Raw genomic sequence first — 19,164 nt, 5'->3', positions numbered from 1 at the left:
AATGATATCTATATTATATTTTATTATATACTATATTATTTGTAGCTAATTCAGATGTTTTGCAAACTATCATTATAATCTGAATTGTTTATAGCATTACAGCTAGCTAACCATTGATCAGCGACCTTTAGCGAGCTATCATGTTCAGCTTCAGATATTGCTTTGAGCTCAAACTTTTTACTTTTAGCTAACAAATTACTGGTTGTTTTTTTTTGTTTTGTTTGTTTTTTGTTTTTCTTTGCTATCACTTTCAGCTAACTATTAGTTTTAGCTAATAGTTTCTCTTTTTTTTTATTGTAGCTAATTTACACCTTTAGGAAACCATGTACTACTACTAGCTAAACCAGCTAAACAGTTACAGTTAGCTAACAGTTACTTTTGGCTAGTTATGACTTTCAGCCTAAAACTTTTAGCTAACTAATTTTTGCTAAACTATTTAGAGTATTGCTAACCATTTATTCATTACATTTGCCCCACATTTCGCATACAATTGCTTTTAGCTAACATTCTCTCCATTATTAGCAGTGATTAGCTCAACTTTTTTGCTAGTCGCTAAACCACTCAAAGCATTACATTTAGCTAACCATTTACTTTTAGCCAGCTATCACTTTAGGCATTATATTTTTTAATTTTTAAAGCTAATTATGAATTTTAGCTTAAACGTAAATCCATTATCTTTCGACTAAATATGACATAAAGTTGAATAAATGGTTGCAATGAGAGGCTAAATGTAATAAATAGTTGTTAGCTGTAGCTAAGTCTTTAGATCCCTCAGGTATGAATTCCAGTTAGTGACGAGCTGGTAAAAAAAAAAAAGAAAAAAAGAGAGAAATAAAAAAAAAAAATAAAAAAGAAGAATTTAGGGTTAAAAATACCAAATATTTTTCCTCAGGCGATGGTCGAGATGAAGATAAAACCAATGGACGCCCATGTTGATGTGTCTGTTGGAGATGTAGCCGTGTCTATACCTTTCATTGCTCTTCATTCCCGATATTTACCCATATTTTTGTTTCCCTGTCGTCTTACAGGCTGTAAATGTGAGTCTGTAAAATGGCGGCTGAACGCGTATGATCGGACATGGAGGCCCTCAGCTCAGTCAACACCACACAGGAAGTGCATCGCCTCCTGCCTCCGCCGCCGCTGCCGCCTGATGATGACTACGACCCGAACGCCAGCGCCGTTCCTCCGGGCGTGAATTTTCCGGAGGACCCCATTAGGCTGCTGAGCGTGCAGGTAGAGATCTCATTTCCATTCGCTTTGGAGCCTTTTAGGGTTGATTAACGGCCACCGAGCTTCACGTTGGTGGGAGATGGATGGATTCTGTTATGTTTGCGTTATGTAGGCGTTTGAACATCGGCTCAGCGTTAACACGGTGCTGCTCCCGTTCCTCTGCCACCCATTATCCAGTCTAATCGATTCTACTTTTACTCCATCACAAAAACATTTGGAAAGCATCCTGATCTGCATTTTGTGTCGCGCTAATTAACGCGGTAAGCTAACGTGGTGATCATCTGTGACGCAACACTCTATTCTCACTTATCAAGGATTGCTACGTTTTCAACTGTGCTGCTTGAAGCCAACACCTCGCCAAGGAGTGGCAGTAAATAAGACAACTCACATGGAAAACACTACTGATGCTAAAGCTACGAGCTACTCGAAAGAGTTTAGTTGGGTCAGTGAATATCAGAAATGTCCCGATTCAGTATGTTTCTCCCCCAATCCAATCGAAATCATGTAATATTTACTCCCTGCTGATACCACTTTTTAGGCAATACAGCGTTTCAAGTGTTGTGGATCAGCTGCAGTACCAGGTTACACCACCAGATGGAGCCTCTTACCGTGACAAGAGGATTACAGTTTGTTGTAGTCACTAATAATATTAATGATAATGAACGGTATTCTCTGTGTTTCACGGAGCTTCAGGTGAATCTTTTTCATCGAAATCACAAAAAAAAGACGTTTTATCCAAATTACCAAAAGAGAAAACAGATTAGCTAAAAGGCTTCTCGTTTCGTTTCGATCTAATTACACATGTCTGACTCTGAAACGTCGTCGATGCAGTGGAGGTGAATTTAATTAGCTTGTGGTGCAACATGAAAAAAAAAAAATCAACACTCGGCTGCGAAACGTCTCTCCAGAAACAGAACCGTCGTTAACCTGGACCTCATTGGTAGGGAGCGTACAGTAGCACTATTCTAACAAAGTCCTCGGTAGAATCGCTAACAGTGCCGATTTCTGATGGATGTCGGTAGCTAGCTGAGCCACCGATTGCTGACTAGCCTGCTAACACCATTAGCTATCAAACGGGAAGCTGAAAGCCTCTAAACGAACTGTCGTCTGCTTGTTTCCAGGTGGTGCTGATCCTGGCCTACAGCACCATCATCGTGCTGGGCGTCCTGGGCAACTCCCTGGTCATCTACGTCATCTACCGCTTCAAGACGCTTCGCACCGTCACCAACTTCTTCATCGCCAACCTGGCTGTCGGTACGTCGCTGAGCGTCTTCCAATGAGTGCTTTTTTTGGGGTTTGTTTTCACCAAACCGTGACGACGTTAGCGCGTTAGCAGGAGCAGAAGAACCCTCGGAGGCGTTCAGACGTCCGCTAACTCGACTCGATTTGGGTTGATGAGCCGAATGCATTTTTAATCCGAGAACGGGAGAAGATCAAACGCGACTCGTGTGCCCTCGTTAACACAATCATCTGCTGCGTTTCATGGAGGAACCAAATCCCAACTTTTTAATTAAGAATTAACACGTTGCTGCTGGGAATTCCCGGCTCGTTAAGGCTTCTGCTGATTGATTGTTTTGGAGTCGGTTTGTTTCTTTCATTTTAATCGCAGCACGTGAAGATTTAATGAGTCGACATGCCGGTTGGAGGCAGCGAGAAAGACGTGTTCATGTTTAAACACTCTGAGATATTGTTCGTTGCTAAGCTAACATGTTTGTAAATGAACTGTTCTGGAGGATCCCAACCGTAAAACGAGGATAAACAGAACGCCGTCGGTCCGATTAAATCTGTAGAGCAGCTGAAAAATACACAACGTCTGGAACCGGTGAAGTCCAGGTTCTGGTTCCTACCAATGGTCCACGTCAACATTTAGTCTAAACAAACTGGAACCTCGTCTGGTCCAGCTTCACCACATCAGGTTCTGCTGATGTAGAACCATGGATCCATCCATAGACGGACACTGACGGGAGCTTTCTGGATCAGCGCCAGCCTGGTTGGAGATGTTTCTTCTGTTCTGAAGGGTCAGAAATGACTTGTTTTTGTCACACTTTTATTGGTTTTGGACACTTTTTGAGTCACTTTGTACAATTTTGACTCATTTATGACGAGTTTTGTTTAATTTTAGCGAATTTTTTTGGACCGATTTTGTTGAATTTTGGACAAGTTTCAAGTCAAATTATCAAAATCTTGGAACCTTGTCTGGATCCACCCATGTATGTACACTTACAGGAACAATATCTTTATTTTTTCCGTTTTAAGAGACCAATTCGTATTTATTATTGACATTTCAAGTAATTCTGGACTCTTTCTGAGTCACTCTGGACAGATTTAAAGACAAAATAACCAAAAACTGGAGGTTTAGGTTCACATTTCCTCAAATTATACGTATTTATTGTTGACATTTTGGACGACTTCTGTGAATTTTGGACCACACCGGGTCGATTCGGACGGATTTCAAGTCAACATAACAGAAAACTTGAACCTCGTCATCAGGTTCTGCTGATGTTAGAGCCTCAACAGTTGGAGAACCATGGATCCATCCATAGATAGACACTGACAGGAACCTTCTGGATCAACACCAGCCAAAGTGTGAATGTTTTGCACAAACCTTTGGAAAAGGGAGGAAACGTGAGAAGGTGAAGCGTTGTTTGGACAACGTTTGAGCCATTTAAGTCACTTTTATTGAATTTTTGATTTCTATTCTCGTTTTTTTAAGTTCATTTGGACATTTTTTTGTACCTTTGGACCGGTTTCAAGTCATTTGGGAGGGTCTTTAAGTTACCGTGGACGTCTTTTATGTCATTTTTGGCACATTTCAAGTCATTTTCTTGTGATTTTTGGATGTTATCTTTAGATTCTACTGATGTTAGAGCCTCAACAGTTGGTGACCAGTCGACCAGAGACCGGGTTCTAGTAGAACCATGGATCCATAGATATCTACTCAGATGAACTTTCTAAATATTGCACTTTTTTTTTTTTTTTTTCCCATATCCAAGGGCCACTGATCAGAAATGTGTGGTCTGCTGGAGCCGTTTGATGGTTTGGATCCGTTCTGTCTGGTCCACATTTCATGGCTCTGGGACTTCTGGACATGTGGAACCTTTAAAATGGCTTCACACGGGAGGCGTTTAGAGAATTTTCAGAACATAAAATCACTCAAACATTCATCACAGAGTGTTTTCTAGATCTTAGTTGTCGGCCCGGCGGAGGCGTTCATGGGACGGCGTCCAGCATCGATGTGGTTTCATGTGGGCCGCTGTGGCATTCGCAGCTCTTTGGCTACGACAGAAAGTCCGTCGGTGTAACGGACCGAACTGTGAGTCTGTAATGAGCCGCAGAGCGTCGATCCCAAACATCAGGCAGAACTTCAGCGACAACAGACGTCCGACCGTCATCTGCTGCGACACACGGCGGCCGATCTCGCCTCGACTGTATTTGTTCCTAATGAGCGACGGCGTGAAAGCGCCTCCTCCGTCTGTAAATGTCACGCTGGTGCACGATTCACCGCCTCAGAGACGCTGCAGCAGATCGGTCCGAGGTCCGGGTTCTGGGACGCAAAAGGAAAAGAGAGCCCAAGCTCAGCAGGACTCAGTCAGAACGACACAAAGTCCAACGACGAGACGAAGACGCAAAATTAAACAGAAGATGTAAAAAGATGCAGAAAATAAAAATCAATCGAGCGCCACCGTCTGGTTTAGAGTCTCACAGGGACTGTTTTGTGTCTGATTTTAAGATTTTGCATCTTTATGGTCATTTTGCAGGTTTTTATTTTTTATTTTTTATCTACTTTGGTTGTTTTTGTGCCACATTTCAGACATTCAGTGTCACTTCATGGCAGTTTTTAACACATTTTAGCCATTTGGCATCATTTTGCTGCAGTTTTATCTCTTTATGTTTGTTTGTTTGTTTGTCCCGTTTTGTCGTTTTTATTTTATGCATTTAATTGTTTTGCGTCTCTTCTTCACTATTTGTTCAGTTTCCGGTCATTTTGCACATTTTTATGGTTGTTTTTTTGTCTATTTTGATTGCTTTGTGCCACATTTCAGACATTTTGCACGTCTTTGTTGCCATTTTGTGGCTTTTTCTGTTCATTTTGCATGTTTTTGTCGTCATTTTTTTGTCTATTTTGATTGCTTTGTGCCACATTTCAGACATTTAGTGTCTTTTTATGGCTGTTTTTGTGACATTTAAGATGCTTTGTGCCTGATTTTAGCCATTTTGCATGTCTTTGCTGCCATTTTATCTCTTCGTGGTTGTTTTTTTTGTCCCATTTTGTCATTTTATTTTAATTGTTTTGCGTCTCTGCTTCACTGTTTGTTCAGTCGTCAGCCACTGTGTGTCTCTTGGTGGTTGTTTCTGCTCCATTTGGGATGGAGACTGAATCAGGAGTTTTCTGTTATGTTTGTTCTGGCTGGTTGCTGGACGTCTTTCCCGTCACGTTCTGTCAGATATCAGAGGCTGTACGAGGAGCTGCAGATGGAAGCAGGAGGATGAACAGGAGCTTTTGTTTCGTGTGTCGAGGCCTGAAAAGCAGCCGAGCGAAGCCGAGTGAAATGTGAGCGGCGGCGGAGGCGGATTGATGCGATGTGAAATGTGCAGGAAGGTAGAAGGACGGCGGGCACAAAGTTGTCGGTTCAATTCCCCCGAATCTGAGCCTGTGACGAGCAGACGGGCCGGCCTTCGGTTCTGCTTCGTGTCGCCGTCGGTGCTCAGAGACGACGTTGTGCTGCAAGACGAGACAGAGACGCACAAAAAGACGCAGAAGTGTCACAAATTACAGACAAAAGATGGAAAACCAGCTCGTAAAGGCAGCAGGAGACGCATCGAATGACACAAAAGTCCAAAGACGAAAAACAAAATGATAAAAAAGACGAGAAGACGTGAAACCGACCTGCTCAGAGTGAAAAAAAAAAACAGCAACGACACTGTTAGGATGTGAAAACAGCACAAAAGATCTCTAATAAGACCAATAAATAACACAGTGAGAGGAAAAGGTGAATTAAATGACACAAAAGTCCAAAACTACAGGCAGAAAAAATACAGATAATTATGCAAAAGTGAAACAAAAAGACATAAAACTGGTGAAAGATGCAAAAAAACGACATAAATGTCCAAAGATTTCCCCAAAATACACGTCGACACAAAAAGTAGACGAAGAAAAAGAAAAAAATGACACTAAAGTCATGAAAACACTTGTTTTGTGTCTCATTGGTGTCGTTTTGTGTTTTTTTTTTGTCTGATTTTCATCGTTTTGCGCCTCGTTGTCGTCATTCTGTCTGTTTGTCTGGATGGTTTTGTCCCAGTTTGGTCCTTTTGCGTCTCTTTGTGTTGTCTTTGGGAAAGTTTTTACCATTTTTGTGGTTGTTTTGTGTCACATTTAAGACGTTTTGTGTCTGACTTTTGTCATTTTGCTGCTCATTCTTGTCAGTTTGTTGCTTTTGGAGTTTTTTTGTGTCTGATAATGTCTAGTTTCTGTCGCTTTGTGCTCATTTTGCTTCTCTTTGTGGTCGTTTTTGTGACCTCGGGGTGTTAATTTTGTGCCTTTTTAGGTTTTTTTTTGTCATTTCCTGTCTGATTTTCATCATTTTGCGGCTCTTTGTCATCATTTCGTCTGGTTCGGATGTTTTTTGTTCTTTTTCTGTCGCTTTGTGCTCATTTTGCTTCTCTTTGTGGGTTTTTTTGTGACCTTGCGGCGGTTTTCTGTCTCTCTGACGCTGTTTGGTCACGTCTGGGACACTTCCTGTTTGATTTCGATGAATTTTCTCGTCGACAGCGCGGTTCGGAGGCTTGACGGGTTCTGCAGCAGAACGTCGTGCTCTGGTCCGTTGGAGGTGTTCCACAGCGACGGCTTGTGGACGCAGACATCAGCTCGTTTCCACTCAAACACCTCCAGCGATCGCCTGAGTCACAAATGAATGCTGTGAAAGTTGTCCCGTCACAGAACCTCTGGGTTCTGGTCCACCACTTACAGAACCTCACTCAGAATCCCATCAGCGGCTGAGTGAGAGCCTCCCTCGGCGCCACCGCTCCGTTTCATGTCTTCATCTCAGATTCTCTGTTCTCCGCCTCTGGCTCGCTGCATGCGGCTGATTCATGTTTCCGTCTGCGTTCGGCTCGGTTCTCTTTGGCCCGAAGCTTCACAGGCGGCAGAAGGCCAAAGTCTGGGGGCGACGCGAGGCTCGGCGGGAGGCCTGACGCGATCTGGCACGACGAGTTCAGAGGCTCCGGTCCGACGGCCGCCGGGCTCCGCTCGCATCTGATTGGACGTGGAAGGCGGGACTGCTGACATCCTGTCGGTCCGTCAGAGCCGACGGAGGGACCAGTGACACTCCACAGACAGCAGCTCGGATGAGGTCCAACGCTCCACGTCTCGGTTTGTGACCGAAGAAATCCTCGACTCTGAAGCTATGAAGAGACGTCCTGCAGGTAGCAGAAGCTCTGAGAGGCGTCAGTTTGTGTTTCACGACCTCCGACGTCTCCTCAGTGGTTCTGATTGACGAGAGCTGCTGACGCTCCTGATCCGGTTTAGACGATCCAATAAGCCGCGAGACGAGACAGAACACCCAAAACATGACACAAAATGAGAGAAAATAGTGACAAAACAAAGACAAATGGACAGAAATGAGAAGCAGAACCACCCAAACTGGACACAGAACGCCCAAAACGACGATAAATGTTCAATGTGTAGTTTGTGCTGTTTCTGAACGGCAGCGACTAGCGAGCCCGCGGCGGGGGAACCAGACAGCGGCGCTGCCAGATCGGACCGCTCAGGCTGGTCGTCGGTCTGATCCAGATGTGGCGCCGCTCACCAGCTGTTTCGTCCTCGGATGACTCGACTCCGTGAGCTGATGGGAGCAGACGTAAGGAGGGAGTGAGTCAGGCTCCTCTGTACCGGGCCTGGATGGAGGTCTACTGCAGTCCATCTGGGCTGCTCTTGGGTCACGGTGAATGTAGAGGATTCAAAACATGAAGACGTGGTTTTAGAGTCCGTCTGTGGCGTCCGGCCTGAGACGGCAGATGTGACTCATGATGTTCAGGCTTCTGATTTATACCAATGTCCAGGCAGAACAGGAGAGTTTCTCCTCCAGTAAAGACGACGATGAAAACCCAAAGCTGACCCAACTAAACCGAGTCCAGCTGTGGTTTCTAATCAGTCCAAGAGCACGGACGTGGTTCTACAATGAGCAGTTCTGGACCTCTGGACTGTGTCTGAGCAGATGACCTGAAAAATGGGATTGTGAGACTTTCCGAAGACGAGTTGTTCTAAAAGGGTTCATAAAACAGAAACGTGTCCACAGCTACTCTAAAGCTGCTCAGAAAGGGCTGGAAATGGTTCAGAATGACTCGTTGGCAAAGCTGTGAAACTCAGCTGTGGTTCCCATCAGTCCACCTGCATGAACATGGATCTACAACGAGCTGAGAGCAGCAGAACCTTCTGAGTTCTGGACCCATGGACGGTGTCTATCTATACGATCTACCCAGAATGACAGGATCTGTCCAAAAACAAGTAAAAATGGTCCAAAGAGACTCAGAGTTTTGTCTAAATGATTCTAAATTTGATCTAAAATGACCCGACGTGGAGAAGACCTGAACAGAGGAGGAGAAACATCTGACTGAGAGACTGGACAAAGATGGAGAAGGATCCAGAAGATCAGTGAACTGCTGCTGCTCACAGCTAAACTTCCACATCAAAGTTCACCAGAGAACATGAACAGAAGCCTGATGGATGCTGGAGAACATCCTCTGGTCAGATGGAGATCAATGTGTTGGGCTCACATGGAGTCCAGATGTTTGGTGTGGACCTGACCAGGACCACCACAGTGGATGCATGGAGGTGGCAGCATCATGATGTGGGGCTGCTCCATGACTGTCTGAGGATAAACTGGTTTTGTCCTGACTTGAAGCCAGCAGAAGATGTTTGGGGCGTTCCACAGATGAAGAATGGAGGTAAAGGTGGACACGAGCAAAGATCAGAATCTCAGTCGTGAGTTTTCAACACGATGAATCTGAGCAGCTGGTTTTTAATTCGACCTCTGGAGAGCTTGTGGAGGAGCTGCTGGTCCAGGTTCAGATCCAGCGAGTGGTGCTGAGCAGCTGCTGGATGATGTCTGAAGAAGCTCTGCAGCTGAAGTGCCGCCGGATTGAAAGTGTAATCTGAGAGAACAGCGTGGATCCGATCAGAGGAGATAGGATCTCACAGCTACAAGATAAGCTGTGTGTCGTCTTTTGTGTCTTTGTGAATCCAGACGCTTCGCCGTGTGACGGAGACGTGGAGGCTCGTTATGGCAATGTCGTCATTTCCTGTCTCGTTTCTGTCTTGTTTTTGTTTTTTTTTACTGTTTTATGTTGTTTGGTTTCATTTCTGTCGTTTTGTGACTTGTGGGTTGTTTCGTGTCCGGCTTTGTTTGGTCATTTTTGTCCTGTTTTTGTGTCTCATTTGTCATTTGGTGTCAGTTTTTTTTTTTGTCTCATCGTGTCGTGTTTTTTGATTTTGTTGTTTCGTGTCACCTTCGTGTTGTTTTGTTTGTCTCCTCATCATTCGATGTCTGGTTCTGGTTGTTTACTGTCTGGTTTCATTTTAGTCACTTTCTGTCTCATTTCTGTAGGTTTGTGTGGGTCTTTTGTTGCCTTTGTGTGTCCTTTCTTGCTGTGTTGCGTCTCATTTGTGTTGTTTTACGGCGTTCTGTCTCGTTTTTTAATTTTGTGTCTCATTCGGGTTGATTTTGCGTCTGTTGTTTGTTGTTTTCTGTCATTTCTTTCTCTCTGACTTGGTCACGACTTCCCGGTTGCATGACGGAGTGCAAAAGTTTAGACTTTATTTGGTGCAAACGATTTATTTTTGGTGCATTTGTAACCCAGACATTAAATATCACAACTTTTTTTTTTTTTTTTTCCCACTGAAAAAAGCTCAAAAGAGAAAACTTTGATGAATCTTTCAGTTTTTACCGTTTCTGTGTCGATGAATCAAGTCTTTCCTTTAAACCTGCCGGCAGATTTGAGGGTTTTGCCTCCAGGTTGGATTTTATTTGGTTTCCAGCATTTTTTTAAAGTCATTTAACCCAAAACTGATATTCTGGGTTTCTTCTGGGATTCAACACAAATCACGAGTTTTGCCAAAAATCTGATAAACGTCCTCCTTTTACATCATTTTTCTTTCAAAAGGCGCCAAATACCTGCAGCTGGTTGAGACGTTCGGCGGCCGAACAAAACGCTTTGTCAGAAAAATGAAAAATGTTTTTGTTGAACTTTCCTCGTTGCAGAAGCAGAAAAACAATGAAACAGAGACGGCGATGTTGTACAGACTCAGATCAGAGAAACGCTGACGCTGTGTTTGTCTCTTCTTGTTTCCTGCAGCCGACCTGCTGGTCAACACCCTGTGCCTCCCCTTCACCCTCGTCTACACCCTGCAGGGCGAGTGGAAGTTCGGCGGGACGCTGTGCTTCCTGCTGCCGTACGCTCAGGGCCTCGCCGTGCACGTCTCCACGGTGACGCTCAACGTCATCGCCCTGGACCGCCACAGGTGGGCGGAGCTCCCGCTTCCTCCGATCCTGGGGGGAAGGTTTTTACGCAAACGTTGGAGGATGGTTCAGGTCGCAAGAAAGTTGAATCAGATTGAGTTTTTTGACACTTCAAATACAGTCGGGACTCGATAATCGACCCTTAACAATCCTAAACCTGTTACCGACAGGTTCTCAGGAAAAAACCAACAGAACCCATAAAAACAGCCTTAACATAGCGACAGCCTTGGATTGTGACTCCGACATGACATTTAATGTCACCAATCAGGATGACGGCGTATTATCTGACTGAACAATCCCACGACTCTAATTTTACTTAAATTCAAATTAAACCGCGATCTTTGTTGGAAACAGCTCGTGGCAGCAGAACGAACGCGGCGACGTCTTTGTCGAGTTGTACGCTGAAACCTGGAGTCCTGCTGGGAACTGGGTTTTATCAGAAATAGGTTGTTGAAAATAATCCCAAACTGGGCTACAACTAAACATATTGAGCAGAAACGCTGAAAGAAACGTTCTGGAAACGCGTAAGACTCAATAAAAGGCCCAATGTGGGACCTTTGACTCGTCCTTTCGGATGCAAAACTCGTTATTAAGCGTCTGCACAACAACCGGATAGACGTGGAGCAACAAGCGAAACCACGTCACCAATTATCTGCTAATATTTTTTATTTTTCTCTGATTTAAATCCATTAAAACAGGAAATTAATCGCAGTTTGATGTAGACGTCATTCACAGTTTTGACCTGTTTGTAAGTTAATTCTTTTTTTTTCTGTGATTTTAATAAATATCGTCTGCATTTGTGACAAAATCTGTAAAATTTAAGCCATTTTCTCTTAATATGCATCATTTTCTTGGAAGCACTGGACAATCTGTACGTTTGTGACGTTTTCTCTGATTAAAAGCAGTAAAAACAACGTATTACAACAACACAAAACTAAACATAGAACTTTATTGTGAAACACTGCAGGAAAAGTCTCTTTGTTCTTCCTCTGACTGGATTATGGGGCATTCAGACTTCACTGTGATGAATTAGCTGCAAACGCTCGGCATCATCCGACACCAGCAGCTAAACGACAGAACCGATAGAACATCGGATCGTTTTTCATCCTGACTCTCAGGAAAAGAGGACGAGGATTCACGGTCGTGTCGGCGTTCAGAGGTCTGCGTGAAACACGACTTGTTTACACGACTTCCTCCCGTGTTGGTGGATTCTAACGACGGCGACCTGCAGCCGCCGCCGGAGAGTCGGACGTTAAATATTCATCCCTTAAATAACAAAAAAAACCATCTGCTATTTACGTATTCGGTCACAGTCTGCTGTCGCTGTTCCTGTCTTTGGTCTCCGTCTGTCCGGGGACGTAGAATGTTTCTGGCAGATGGTTCCTGACGAATTAAAAGTCCACATAAATATATATATTTAAAGATCTGAGGTAAACAACAGCCTTTGTTCTGACTTTCTAGTTTTCTGAGACAAAACTTTAGAGACGCTTGTAAAGGAGAACCAATCAGTCTCCTGTAACTCTGAGTTTTCACTGATTGGTCGAATCTGTTGGGTCATAAATAAACACACAGAAATGCTAACATCTGGTTAAAGGTCCATGTTCTCCTCAGTCGGGTTCTTCTGGTTCCGTCCACCAGCTTCTGGTCCATCCAGAGCTGCTTTCTCCTGCTTCCTGGTTGACTCTTGACCATCCTGACCAGTCGTCTCTCAGCAGCAGCTGCTAGTTTGTGTTTCCTTCCTGATGGTGGCAGTAACACAACTGGACCATGAACTTTATTCTGACACGCTGATGGTTCTGGATCTGAAGCTTCTTTAAAAGTGACTTTCTGACTGGTTCCAGTCACTGATGTTCTTCTCCAGATCTTTGCTCCTCAGCTCCTCAGACGGTTCTGTTGAAGCTGGATCAGAGGAGTCAGCAGCTAGAGTCAATCAGAACCACTCAGGAGACGTTAGGAGGCCATGAAGCTGAGAACATGTGATCAATACAACTGTCTACGTCACCAGAACTGATAAGTCAAGTTGCTGTGAGATGTTTTTGACTCTTTTATAAATCTATCCAGACATGTTTTAAACTGAGCAGAACTCAGACTTTACAGTCGATTATCTACGATGTCCGCTGCAGTAAAGATCCCAGAATTCATTTAGGAAAAAACCTTCTTTATACTTTAAGATCTAAGGTTTTCTTCAGTGTCTGACTTGTCCAGTGATAAACATGCATCACAACTGCTAACAGCTAATTCTGAATCTTTAATGCATAACATCAGCCCTACAGCGAAGTCAACACGACGTAATACTTCCCTGGACTGAACTGCAGCCGACGGCTTTCCTGTTAGACTCTTGGATGTGATGGATGTAGTCGACGGAGCGACTCGATAACACTCTGAATGTAATGCGGGCTTTGATCAGCGTTATTGACTCGACACGTTGCTTTTAATCACAGCTCACAGTCAACATGACGAGCTGCCTCGTTAAGGAACCGTTCGTCCTGCTGCTGAAACGCATCGTCACCTGTTACAGCGAACGTGAACAGAGTGTCGCCCAGACGAAGCTGGTTCACCGTGCAAATGAACGCTGTCGACATGAATGTGATTTATACTAACTCCAGCGTTTTATTTCAGATATGAGGAGTGAAAACCGTCCAGGTGCTTTGTCCAAAGCTTCAGGGCAGCTCCTCAGCAGTTTAACATTCAGTCCAGCTTCCTCTCAGGTTTCTGCATCAGCGGGGACCGTCAGCGCTAAAAGCATCTTTTCATTAATCTGCACAACAGCCAACAGGCAGGAGACCGCCGAGACCCGTCGGATCGGCTCTAAAGCTCGCTGTCGTCGGGCAGAACAGGAGGCAGCCCGGACCTGTTCTGATCTCAGAAAGTCAAAGAAAATTCGAGTCGCTCTCAGTGGCAGGTATGAATCTGGACAGACTCTAAGTGTTCGGGACATTTGAAAGGAAGGGAACAACGTGAGGAACACGTGGTTGTACCGGTTCGTTTTGGTGGTTTTGTTGCAGGCGTGTTTTCACAGAGAGACGGAGAGGAAACTGAAACGAACCGGATCAGTTCACCTAAAAGAAACGGCAAATAGGAGACACAACAAAAAGACACAAAATGAGGCACAAAACGGCAACAACATGGGACAAAAACATGAATCAGAACAAGTCAAATAGTGAAGAATGACACACCCAGAAACTGCTTGGCGTTGACACACTGAAAGTCAAGGCGCCTCCTTGTCTTGTCCGTGGATGCAGCTGAAGTGTTGTGTTGTCTCGTGTGTTTCAGGTGCATCGTGTACCACCTGGACACCCGGATGCGTAAGGACGTTTGTTTCGGGGTGATAGCGCTGACCTGGGTGTTGAGCGCCGTCCTCGCCAGCCCTCTGGCCATCTTCAGAGAGTACGGCTCCTTCGACCTGGAGCCTGGACACACCATACAGGTACGTGACCCACACCTGTACAGACCACGAACATCATGTCAGCGATGGGCTTCCAATGACTCCTAGAACTCTGAATCTTCTGTGATGGTGTCACTTTAAAACAATCCTGTATTTTGGTTCTTTCAGAGATTTATTAAAGGTCTTCTGGAAACATGACAAAACCTGTTGGGTCATAAATAAACGAACATAAATGTTAATGTCTGGTTAAAGGTCCATGTTCTCCTCAGTCGGGTTCTTCTGGTTCCGTCCACCAGCTTCTGGTCCATCTCTGACTCCTCTGGACAGAATCGCTGCAGTTCAAATAAACTTGTCGTCTTTCTGACTCAGACTTGTTCCTTCATCAGTCCACAGGTTCTGGATGGTTCCAGTCAGGACTTTGGGGAGACCAGTCTAGAACCTTCATTCCAGCCTGATGGAACCATTTCTTCACCACTTTGATGTGTGTTTGGGCTCATTGTCTGGTTGGAACATCCAACTGTGTCCAAGATCAACCTTCTGCTGATGGTTTCAGGTTTTCCAGAGCATGATGCTGCCACCTCCGTGTCTGATGGTGGTGGCAGCATCATGAGCTTTTTTGTAATCAGAGACTCTTTGATCTGCTCGTCCAGCGTGACAGATTCTTAATCAACGACATGATGAGAAACAACAGTGGAAATTTTAGGCTTTTATCTTCCTGAGATGATGTTGTTCAAACAGCCTCAAATGAAAGTGGGTCGACTGGCAAATTTTAAAATCTCAGAAAGTATTTAATAAACAAATCTTACACTGCACAGATACCACCTTAAGCATTCATACGACGAAACAGTGTCAAGCAAATCGGAGATGCTTAGACAGAAACAGTTGTGTGTGAACCCTGGGATGAAATGAAGCGTCTATTTTCACTCCTGAAATATTTCGGAATCAAACAAATGAGTGCTTCCTTCTCATCGGCCTCTTTGATCTTCCTGCTTGTTCGCCGCCGCCCCCGCTCACTTCCATCAGTCTTCGTCTCTCTCATGCCTCACCTCCTCCCAATCTTCTCCAAACCGTCCTCGCCTCCATTCAGACGCCCTCTTCAGCCTCGTCAATCTGTCTTCACACAGTAGAATAATCTTCGCTTGACACCGTATCGCCTGTGCTATTCCACGTTTCACTTTCATTTCCTCTGTGATGATGCTGCATCCTGTTTTAAATCTGTTAAACACTAAAAACTGAACTAAAGGTTGACTTTCAAAAAGTCAGCGACGTCCCGATCGAGTATTTTCGCCCCCAATCTGATCCCGTTTTCACAAAAAACCTGCACTTTAAGTATAAAAAGTCCAGTAAAATCAATCCTGTTTAGATGCTTGACAACTGAATCTCTCTGCATTTCTGCCTCCACTCGGTTCCTCAGTGTTCTGGAGGTGGAACCTCGTAAAGCTCCAGTAGAACCCTGTCCAAATGTAGAGGGAAGGATGTACTGAGGGTCCAACAGATGAGGAAAACCTGTATGTTCGGCATGTGTTTTAGTAAATGTATCGTACACCAGCTGTAGTACCTGGTTGTTCCACCAGGTGGAGCCTCTCACTGTTTAATCCTGTAGAGACCAGAGGAGGCGTCACTCAGACTACAGCTCATGTTGGCAGCAGAGAGCATTGTGGGAGTTTAGCAGCAACGGGACCATGACAGAGACTCTGAAGAGGTTGATGATGTCCAGAGTTCAGGTGTTTAAAGCAAACTGGGATCGACAGCGTTTGCAAAAAGAACATCCGCAGGACAAACGTCCGTTGTGCATAATCTGATGTGTAGCGCTGCCAACTGATGACGTAAAGAGCAATTCATAATCAGCATCCCTGTGCGGTCCCTTTACGATACCTGTGTGATATGTTTTTCATCCCTCAGGTGTAGTTTCAGTTTCAATTTCAGCGTTGAGTGCAGTGCGTCACCGTCAACACTCTGGTCAGGTGCAATGTTTCACTTTTCATGCACTACATTGAAAATATGTGCAGTTTTCAATTTCATTTCACTTTTTTGGTGCAACATAATATTTAATTTCAGTATCACCTATAATCAGTATCATTGCCATCGTTGTCACGTGTCGTACTTAAATCTTATTGCTTTCACCTTTAGGCACTGACTGCTGCATTTCTTCCTATTTGTTTTTTTTTCAGAGCAATATCTGGGACAACAGTTTCCATCGGGATTAATAACGTTAACCTGAGAATAGCGTATCTAAGCTAACCACCCCTTTCCGCTTGGTCGCAGGTGTGCACGGAGAAGTGGCCCGGGAACAACACCGACGGCACCGTCTACAGCATCTCCATGCTGATCCTGCAGTACTTCCTCCCGCTGTCCATCATCTCCTTCGCCTACGCCCGCATCTGGTCCAAACTCCGCGGCCACGTCAGCCCGGCGGAGAGCGGCGGCGGCAGCAGCGCCGGCTCCGAGCGCCACCGCCGGCGCCGCAAAACCACCAAGATGCTGGTGACCATGGTGGTGGTGTTCGCCGTCAGCTGGCTGCCCTTCCACGCCTTCCAGCTGGCCACCGACATCGACAGCACGGTGCTGGACATGCGCGACTTCCGCCTGCTCTACACCGTCTTCCACGTGGTCGCCATGTGCTCCACCTTCGCCAACCCGCTGCTCTACGGCTGGATGAACCGCAACTACCGCGTCGCCTTCCTCGCCGTCTTCAAGTGCGGCCGTGGCGGCGAGCGGGGGAGGGGCGGCCGGCTGGACAGCATCCACCCGGTCGGTGGCAGGAAGCGAGGAGGAGGAGGAGGAGGAGGAGGAGGGAGGGCGAAGAAGATCGTCCTGGAAACGCAGGATGTGGTGTCGGCACACCTGAACGCCACCGACGTTTGAGAAAAGTGATGCCGACGGCGAGGAGGAATCGTGGAGCCGACGGGACAAAGATGGAGGAGCTGAAACGTCACTGTCGGGAAACCTTTTGTCCCGAGGCAGACAAAAGATGCAAGAAGAAGAATTTCCACAAGGAGACAGAAACGACAGAGCGAGAGGAAGCCGGCGACGGAGATTAGAGCGTTTTTGGGAGCCGATTAGGGGATTAGTAGAAGAAGAGCTGGTGAATGACTCACAGTCCGACCTCAGCGGGACGTTTCACCAGCTTTGAGTGACGGAGTCGATCTGGTTTCGGTTGACAAAATTTCCAAGACGCTTGATGGCAACATAAAACAAACAAACAAACAAAGAAAAAAACTGGACGAGAAACCGTCTGATCTTGTCAAAATAGGGCTTCTACTCTGTCTTCATTTCACATGTGAAGCATTTAGCTCATACATTTAACCCAGAGTGGCTTATAAAGGATTGCGGGTCATGTTTGCAGAGGTCAAAGGAATAGCCAAAAAATATATATACGCATATATATTAAAGGAAAAAAAAAACAGGGATTGTCGGAGGATGCATGATGCAAGCTTTGTGAAATCTCAGACAGTGTTACGGAATGAAAATGTGTGTTTAACGTCCATTATGTTGGATTGAGGAACAGAAAAAAAAAAAAAGACATTACGGCTAAAATGGGAAAGCGAGATGATTCGGGTTTGTTCGGTCGGTAGGTGAAGGACGGAACAGAGAACGCAGGGATAAAAGACGAGGGCAGGAGCGATGAAGGCATCAGTGTGGGATAAAGAGGCAGCATGTCAGAGCAAAAGGTAACTCAAACGAAGCAGCAGCAGAGGGAGGATCCACACCTATCAGCACACACGAATGTTCATCAGGATCTTTGATTTAGTTCAGTTTGACCCCTTTTCTTTTGACACAAAGTCTGGCCGTGACTCCGATTCGGCTTGTTAAAGATGCACAAGCTCGTTATTTTGAACTCTTGCATCGGAGAGCTGCTTTGTTTCATGTGTCGCTCTTTGATTCGTTACTGAAGGTCGTCAGCAGGAGGCACTAAGTCATGAAGAAAACGGCGTTAAAACGTCATCCGTCGTGATGAAATTCATGAGGCTCATTACAGGGACACGTCAGTTTTTCGACTATAACTTTTAAGGCGCTTGTGTGATTTCAAACAGACTCTGAGAACCTTTAATCCTCCGTCAGACACCTGCTGACTCGAGGGAACCCTGAAGCTGAAGACTTTTCTGTATGTTTAAAGCTGCGATCGATCGCACCAGTCACGCGTCTCCAACTCACATTTACTCCACGTTGATTTTAAAGGCAAAGCTCTCGATCTGAGTCCCAACCCTCACCTGTAGCCGTGAGATCTTGGTGGCGGCCGAAACAGTTAGCTTCCAAAACGTTTAAGGAGCTCGAACATCCGGAAAAGTCACCTTGAAAAGATCCAACACGAGGCGTTTCAGGCACCTGGTTTGTATCCCTACCGGAGTTTAGTTTGCTGGTTTGACGCAGAGCACAGCAAAACTGCACCAGAGTTAGCTAGCAGCTAAATAGCATCTCTCACCAGCGTGAGATGATAAATAAAATCAGTGAAAACAATAAATAAAAGCTATAAACTAGCGGTGACAGTTTTGTGAACTGAACAGCGCAAACGTTAGCGGTCACTTGTTCTGCCAAAATGTTTACAAAAAAAACAAACAGTAAAATCGTGTTGCTGCACTGATGCAAACTATAAAAAACACTTTACAAACCTTGTTTTGATGCCAATTGAAACTGCAGTTGCGGTTCTTTCTACATTCATTTAGACAGGAGCTTGGCCTGGTTACCTTGAAATAACTGGCCAATGGCGTGTCTGAGACAGAGTGGTGAGATTTGCCTCTAAGGACTCTGATCCCATCAACTTTACATTTATCGCCTCCTCCAACCACTCGTCCAAGAACCGTCAGTCCCCCTTTTACGTTCACGACGCGTAGACGCTCGCTAAATGTTTGAACTGTTTACATAACGCCAAATTTGGACACCCGGGCTGTTTGCAAAAGACGGACGTAGCCGACGCACAAGTGCCTTAAACTTGCATTCTCTCTACCGGCCAGCAGGGGTCGACTCCTCTGGCCCAAACTGCTAAGATGGTCCACCTGCTTCTCGTTTAACCCGTTAGTTCAATACTTCTAATGA

At 45.1% G+C, this 19,164-nt stretch overlaps 1 protein-coding gene across 1 annotated transcript; it reads left to right on the top strand.

Annotated features, from left to right (window-relative positions):
- The first annotated feature begins 1,077 nt into the window (after positions 1-1,077).
- npy2rl (neuropeptide Y receptor Y2, like) lies at positions 1,078-16,995 on the top strand. The gene is made up of 5 exons (XM_008296154.1): positions 1,078-1,233; positions 2,352-2,484; positions 10,582-10,747; positions 14,019-14,172; positions 16,396-16,995. The coding sequence occupies exons 1-5, from the start codon at positions 1,078-1,080 to the stop codon at positions 16,993-16,995; spliced, it is 1,209 nt and encodes a 402-aa protein (XP_008294376.1).
- Positions 16,996-19,164: the final 2,169 nt, after the last annotated feature.

This window comes from Stegastes partitus, unplaced genomic scaffold (genome assembly GCF_000690725.1).
Source record: "Stegastes partitus isolate 25-593 unplaced genomic scaffold, Stegastes_partitus-1.0.2 Scaffold1104, whole genome shotgun sequence".
Taxonomy (NCBI): Eukaryota; Metazoa; Chordata; class Actinopteri; family Pomacentridae; genus Stegastes; species Stegastes partitus.
This window is presented reverse-complemented; position numbering and strand designations above follow the sequence as displayed.